At 39.6% G+C, this 7,657-nt stretch overlaps 1 protein-coding gene across 1 annotated transcript in view; it reads left to right on the top strand.

Moving 5' to 3' along the window:
* Nucleotides 1–5,875, top strand: part of LOC119308905 (nucleolar complex protein 2 homolog) — a 6,441-nt gene extending 566 nt beyond the window's left edge. The window contains exons 2-12 of the mRNA XM_037585062.1: nt 287–392; nt 1,006–1,057; nt 1,128–1,222; nt 1,626–1,691; nt 1,826–2,338; nt 3,003–3,302; nt 3,882–4,211; nt 4,668–4,874; nt 5,154–5,243; nt 5,340–5,412; nt 5,528–5,875. Of these exons, the coding sequence (XP_037440959.1) occupies nt 287–392; nt 1,006–1,057; nt 1,128–1,222; nt 1,626–1,691; nt 1,826–2,338; nt 3,003–3,302; nt 3,882–4,211; nt 4,668–4,874; nt 5,154–5,243; nt 5,340–5,412; nt 5,528–5,544 (1,849 nt within the window). The 3' untranslated portion in view covers nt 5,545–5,875. The remainder of the gene's footprint in view (nt 1–286; nt 393–1,005; nt 1,058–1,127; nt 1,223–1,625; nt 1,692–1,825; nt 2,339–3,002; nt 3,303–3,881; nt 4,212–4,667; nt 4,875–5,153; nt 5,244–5,339; nt 5,413–5,527) is intronic.
* Nucleotides 5,876–7,657: the final 1,782 nt, after the last annotated feature.

A 7,657-nucleotide genomic window follows, 5' to 3' on the forward strand; every position in this document is an offset into this window, starting at 1 on the left:
ATTGAGTGATTTTGCTGCAATGTTACTAGGCTACCCTGGGTGCTGGTACTGCGATGAATACTGGACATTCCATTAGCTTGTCTAAAAAGTTGACGCGTGCTTACTAGTTATAGCCATTTGACTCAGCCTAGCTTGCAAATTTGGATGTTGTGGGCATGGATTTCATCTCGTGTCTCTATTTACTGTAGAACTTCATTCATGATAATGCTGTTTGGTAAGTAATGCATTGATTTTTTTAGGTCTTTATTTTCTTTATTTAACTAAGCTCGATATGCTTTTCCTATAGGAACATGAACGATGATGTGGCTACTTTGGCCAACTGCTTAGAGTTCCCAGAAGATGAGAATGAATTAGATGGGGATCTATCCGACAGCGATGGCTATCTTTCAGAGGTATGTTTATTTTCTGTTCCACTATCGAGTCTCTTATTCATCTTCGACAAGCAATATACATTTAGGAGTAGTGACACCTACTATAGCTTTCGTATTTTAACGTGATGATTCTGTTCATGAGCTCAAACATACACAAATTTACCATCATCCGCAGTTCATGCACTGCCCGCAACTCCTGAGCTTTCCTTTTGCCTTACAGTTCTGCGTACAGGGCTTCTACTTCTCTACAGAACTTTTTCAAGGATTTTATCTGGGGGTTCTTTTCTTTTTTGATATGTCAAACTGACAAGTAGCTCTAGATTTTTTTTTGTTGATTTCTTCTAGACTATTGTGTTGGAAATATTTTCATAATCTGGCTGAGGTGCTTAGATCAGTTTTAAAACCACTGAATAATATCCAAGGATGATTGTATAGTGTCTGTTGGCAATATGTGCACAAGTTTGTACTTTATGTGGTTATTATGTTAGTGTGTAATTGCTCTGCAAGTAAATTTTGTACATCAGAAACTGCCCATTTTTTGTTTTTTCAAAATCAGTTGTGTGATTGTGTCTACTATTTGTAGTGCTATTGCTTAGTGGCCCTTGTAAACTGATCATTGATGCTTGAAATGCAGGATCCTGAGTGTATGTACTACTCTGACAGTGATGATGATAATGTTCTGAAAGGTAAATTGTTGTTAACGCATATTGAATTTTGTGGTGTGATAGTTTCTAAGCATCAGAACATTTCTTGCAGAGTGTATTGTACAAGATGATCTTGGCGAACAGAACAATGAGATGCGTTTGGCTGTGAAAAAGCAAAAGAAAAAGTTGAAGAAGTTGCTGGATAAGGTGAATAACTGAAAATTGCCATAGGTCTTGCCGTCTTACTTGCTGGATATATATTGCTTGGTTTGGTTGCAGGTCTGTAGTTATGTTACTGTGAGGAATCACCTCTCTTATAATCTGGTCTCATGATATAATCGTTGTAGATCGGTTTTTGATTAGTGCGAGCTTTCTAGATTTTTAGATTAATGTGTGAATTTCTATCCCTCGAAGCAAACATGAAACCTTGAACCACACAAGTTGTTATAGCTATATATAGGTCACTGTTAGCTATGCTTCTGAATGTTGATCTCATCTAGGAACAAATGATGTTAGCCTTTATATTGTCTGTCTTTTCTGGAATTCTGTGGCTGCATTGTGCATCTTAGGTGATTTCTATCAGGATTGAGAGTGTTTGTTATATTTGTAGGACCCTAAGTTCGCAAACTTCCTTGAGAAATGGCAATTGGAATTGGTGAACTATGAAAGTAAAGAAGTAAGTTTTACTTATTATTTCTGCTTTATGTACTAAAATTCATGTACATCCTTTTTACAATGTACTTCTCGTGCCATAAATGATCTCATAAAATAGTTTTTCTTTTGCTATTATTCTGTTCCAATCTTCAATAGGATTCAGATGAAGAAGATGAGATGGATTCTGTGGAAAACGGGGTCAATTCTGGTGATAAAGATCCTCCTAGTGATAAGATCCTTACAAGCAAGACAATAAGTGAATGGTGTCAACTAGTCTTAGATGAACCTAAAGCACCTGCTCTGCGTAACCTACTAAATGCTTTCCGGGATGCATGTCAATTTGGTCTTAAATCAAATAGCCTTTCCATGCAGAGACTTCAAAGTACTGAAGTATTTTATCAGATAATATCATTTGTTCTTTCGAAGGCAGACAACATTTTCCGTGCTCTCTTAGAAATTTCTGATGATGACAAGGGGAAACTTATGAATCAGAGAAATGGAAAGAAATGGCAAGATATTGAGCCGCTCATAAAGTCTTACTTGTGGAATTCTCTTGATCTGATTAGTCAACTTACTGATAACCAAATACTTACATATGTCTTGACTCAGCTTAGAACATCTGCGGTATATTTTTCTGCGTATCCCTCAACATCAAGGAGGCTTCTCAAGGTATGTTCCTTGATAATGTTGCTTGTTGATATTAAATTTAGTTTTGCATGTTATTTTGTTCTTCTGGAGGAGATTCAAGTTTGAAACCTGTTCTGGTCAATAATATTAGTTCGGTTGAGGACTACTGGCCTTTCTGGTATTTTATTTTATTTTTCTCTGTAAAATGGCTATTTAAAAAATCCGTATAGAAGAACACTTACGCGGCTTCTTGTTTATTAAAGAAGAATGTGAACAAGAGGAAAAGGTGGGTTATTATTTGGGTTGGGCAGTATTTCGTGAACACTGTATTTGTAGGAAATTGATCTGCCTTCATATATTTCAGCAAAAGGTGGGTTATCGTTTTGAACCAGTCATATATTTCTGGCACTGTAAGAAATGTTTCAAACACCTTGAAGCAGTCGTTATCAATCTGTTTGGCTTTCAGTTTTTTGAATAGTTTTACTCTGGTATTTTAGTGTTGCCATTTTGGATCCAGTATACACATCCACTTAAGCTTAGACCCATGATGCATTGTCACAGTGCTATTGTCTTAATTATTTGAAATTCACCTGTTTTTCAACCATTCTATGACTGCTTCGAGATTCTTACAATATTTTTCTGGTGTAGGATGCCTGGCCTTTTTATTTCTAATACTAGCTTATCATATACTGAATGTACTCTGCAGATCTTAGTTCGCTTGTGGGCAAGTGGTGATCAGAACTTGTCCCTGTCTTCGTTTCTTATGATTCGAGAAGTGGCTTCACTCTTACCTGACTGTCTGGATTTCTGCTTAACTAAAACATATAATGCATACCTTTCCAGTTCCAAGATTGTGGACAACAGAAATATAGAAAATATCGATTTTATTCTGAACTGTCTGGTGGAACTTTATTCTCTGGATATTCAGAAAGCAGGTGAAAGGGCAGTAATTTCTGTTGGACAGTTGAGTGCTATTCTTAGACAGGCGTCTAAAACAAAGGGAAAGGTACACATTAATGCTTATATCTGTAGTTGTGCTTGCAGTTGGTTTAGCTCGAGTGTTCCTACCGTATCATGCAGACAGATCCTTTGGACCTGCTTGGATTTGGAGATATATTCTTGTTTCTCATATCCAAACAAGGCTTTAAGGTGTATCTGCACACCAGTTATAGTCAAATACATTTCGTTTAAATAGACTGGCCTTCTTATTTTTTCTAATTATTCGTTACATTTGCTAAAAAAACATTGCTAAGAAGAGATCCTGGCACAAGTGTTCTAACTGTTTGATTCCTTATCGTACAGTGATTGTTAATTCACAAACTGCACCAACTTGCTAATTTGTTATTGCCATAAGTTGACATATTTCATAGAATTTTCTTTGTATTGCTGTATTTGACCAACATATACATGCTGCGAGAATACAAGAAAAAAATATTCTTATTATTACACTTGCCTTTTTCACGCACCCAAAAGAAAGCAGAATGGTTATTTTCATGTCCACATGGATTCTTTTCCTTGTGGTGGTTTTTATTTGTTCTTTGGACATCACATGGATATTGATATGCTTCTATGTTTGTGGTTGCAGGAAGATCTTTTGAAGATAGATAACTGGCAGTTTATTAACTGCATAAACCTATGGGTTAGGTTTATTTGTGTTAATTACAAGGATTGCCACAACCTCCATCTATTATTTTCTTCAGTTGTTCAGATAATAAGGGGAGTGGCTCATTTATTGCCAGGCATGCGATACTTGCCACTGAGACTGAAGCTTGCGCAGATGCTAAATGAGCTTTCGAATTGCAGTCAGATGTTCTTTCCAGTTCCATCGTTGATATTTGGGTCCCTAGAATTTAGGGAGACACCTCAGAAAGAACAAACAGAAAAAGGAAAGACCCACTTTTCATCACTACTGAAGGTACGCCGTTTCACGTATTGCTCATTATATGTGGAATTTTGTGTTCTTTCATGTGTCTCAAAAAGTCACGAAAATATGAATATTGTACCAAGCATCTGAGAAGTATATAACTCTTTGGCCCCCCATTCCATATGACTAAATGCTCACTAAAAGAAAACAACCATCCATGCAATTTCAAGTAATCAACCCCTGATGGTCTGTAAAATGTTTTTGTAAATCTTTCTGGATTGCTCATTTTCTAACTTGTGTAATTACCGCGTAGGTTTATGCTCAATTATTAATTATGTACTTCGGTTTCATCTTCTTAAATATTATCTTTGTGTGTGTGTGCCTGTGTGGCTCCTGTTTGGTTTCATCTCTAGCCTGCACTCTACATCCTTGGGATTAAAAGTTTGTTCTTGTGTCTGTTTCATTTTCTGAAGATAGTTTAAATTAACCCTGTTTTGTGTGTGTTAGGTGCCAAGGAACATGCTGAAATCAAGAGATTTCCAAGAGCAGTGCGTTCTTTCAGCAATTGAGGTTCTATCGGCACATTTTTTCCAGTGGAGCTATCATGTTTCTTTTCCAGAAGTAGCCACCATTCCGCTCATCCTCTTGAAAAGATTGCAAGAGCAGACAACGATTGAGTCCCTCCGCCGTCCTCTTAAACGAATGATAGACCAGGTACTTCAGTCAGAACACGTATCCGGGTTATTTCTAAATCCGTCAGCATCCCTGTAAAGATCAATTCAGCATTGTCACTCTACAACGAGGCTTTTATACAGCGTAAATATTGCAAGTTTTGGTCATGATTGGTGAACGTCTGACAGATTCCATATAAGCTTTAAGCTTTTATATGTTCTTTCAATTTGGCGGGAAACAGGGCCACGGCACTTCATTCTTTTGCTCACCTTGCGGTGTTCCGTTTGATATGTGACATCCTTTTGAATGCTGAAACCGCAGGTGAGCGAGAACAGGGATTTCGTGCAAAGGAAGAGGGAGGTGGTCTCTTTCTCACCAAACGACGCGTCGTCAGTCGAGAGCTTCCTCCAGGTTGGATTCCGCCCTCGCCATCGCCATGATATATTCCCATATTTCGTAGACCATGTTTCTGACCGCAGACCTGACCGACTCTCCCTTGAAACGCAGGAGGAGGAGATGAATGGGAACGCTTCCTTCACGCAGTTCTACGCATCAGTGGCAAAGAGTCGTCAATCGAGAGGTATGAGCGACCTTTGTTTGTCTGATGAGCAGCGCCGCCATCTTCTTCCGATCTTCAAGTTTGATGATGGCTTCGTTCTAATATCTGGAACATTTGGCACGCTGTTTGTTCGCAGGGAGAAAATTGGTGTAGAGGGCGATGCTAGGGTGTGATGGTTGTTGACTGGCTAGAGGAGCATCACACTGACGACGAACTGAGGATATGAACGACTCGAGTGTACACGCAGCGGTATCGATGACCGACGTCGGAGTTCATGGTTTTCTTGCTGTTTGTCGGTGTAGCTCTCGAGTTTGTCGAAACTTCTGCCGAGTAGATTTGGAGTGCGAAGCTGTTTGTTATGAGCATATCGTTCAAGCTCATTTATGTTACACAAATTTTTGTAGACCATATATATTTACCCTTGTCTAATAGTACGAAGTGTAACATTCGTATCTAGGCAAATCTAAGACAAGAATTTTGGGAAGGTGGGAGTATTATCGATGAACTGTAGTAGCCATGATAGGCAGAATTGGAAGATTCTCAATAGAGCTCACGCCAGCCACATCCTGGCTGTTAAGTTTTTAAGTAGGAGAGGCTTTACCGCCACTAGTGAAAAGTAAATGATGAACTACAGTGACAAGGGTAAAACACATCGAACGGTGGCGACGAGTCGGGGGCGTAGGAGCCACTGTGAACCGTTGGATTGACTGAAGCGGTATTTGTCAGTCGCGCTACACCTAACTGAACCTCTGGACAGTGTTTAACTGAAGGTGTAGTTTCAGAGCCTGACGTTGCCCCCTTCTAAAGATTCGACGATTCCTCGCTGCGATTGCTCTGCCGCACGCCAAGCTTGGGTCGTGGTCTTGAAGAAAGCCGGAAAGTTTGCTTCTTCCCATGTACTCCCTCCGTTCCAAAATAGATGACTCAACTTTATAATAACTTTAGTACAAAATTGAGTCATCTATTTTGGAACAGAGGGAGTAGCATCTTCTCGAGGCAAATTTTCCCACTGCATGTACCATTGAACAACCGGCAGATTATTTCCTGACTTGGAGAACCCCAGCAGGGTCAAGTCTTGATAGTGCCATCAGTGTTCACCATTGGTAGATTAGGGCCAGGAATCAATGTGCTTCTTCAGTTGGCTGACATAAAAACAGGGTGTATTTTCATGTGGTTAGGAAATTGCAGTTTATAAGCTGACTTGCCCACCTTTTGCACATCCAAAATAGGTCCATAATACTTGTTTTGCAACTTTAGAGCCCCTCTGAATCCAAAGGCTGCCAATCTGTAAGGAGCCATTTTCAAATATACCATATCTCCCACTTCAAAGACTCTCTCCATTCTTTTAATATCTGCGTAATGTTTCATTCTGTTTTGGGCTTGCAGCAAATTTTCTCTCAATTATTCCAATATTTGTTGTTTGGTAGACAAGAAATTATGAGCCTCTTCTTCTTCAAGTCCAGGAATTGCCAGTTCAGAGATCAATGGGGGAGGAAAACCGTGAAGTACTTGGAAAAGAGACATTTTTATAGCAACGTGTTAAGTAGTATTGTACCAGTGCTCAGCTAGAGATAGCCATGAACACCATTTCTTAGGCTCATCAGTTGCCATGCACCTTGGATAAGTTTCCACACACTGATTTGCCCTGTCAGTTTGGCCATCAGTTTGAGGATGGTAACTTGTACTATACCTTAACCCACTTTTCAGAGCAGAAAATACGCCTCTCCATAGTTTGCTTGTGAAAATTCTGTCTCTGTCTGAGATAATTAATTTAGGAGGACCATGTAATTTCAGAATATTGTCCACAAATGCATGTGCCACACTCAATATTGGCTCTATTATAACGGGCTCTCCGTTGTATGCTGGCCATCGGGTGCACACCAAATTGTCACGTCTTCCGATTGGTCGGTGGCGACCAAGTGGTCAGCTTGGTAAGCTACCAATAAAAAATTACAATCAATGATAAAAGATAGGTCGGTTGCGATCACACTGGCCCTGCCAGTCCCCCGCTGGGATCAAATCAAAGCCATGGCAGAGGGAGAGAGACGCTCCAGAAATTGAAAGTGGTAAATGAACAATGTGTGTTTTATATGTACGTAGCATTGTCCCTGATTTGTGTGCATAGCTCGCCGGCGGCGGCTCGCATGATTGGGTCTTGTTGAATGTACCACCGTTGTGTGGCTACATGGAGGGTCCATGTGTACTGATGTCTTCTTGCCTTTTTAACAGTAACTCTATGATCATGAAATAATACTCTTTTTACCCC

The sequence above is a fragment of the Triticum dicoccoides genome, chromosome 5B (assembly GCF_002162155.2).
Source record: "Triticum dicoccoides isolate Atlit2015 ecotype Zavitan chromosome 5B, WEW_v2.0, whole genome shotgun sequence".
Taxonomy (NCBI): Eukaryota; Viridiplantae; Streptophyta; class Magnoliopsida; order Poales; family Poaceae; genus Triticum; species Triticum dicoccoides.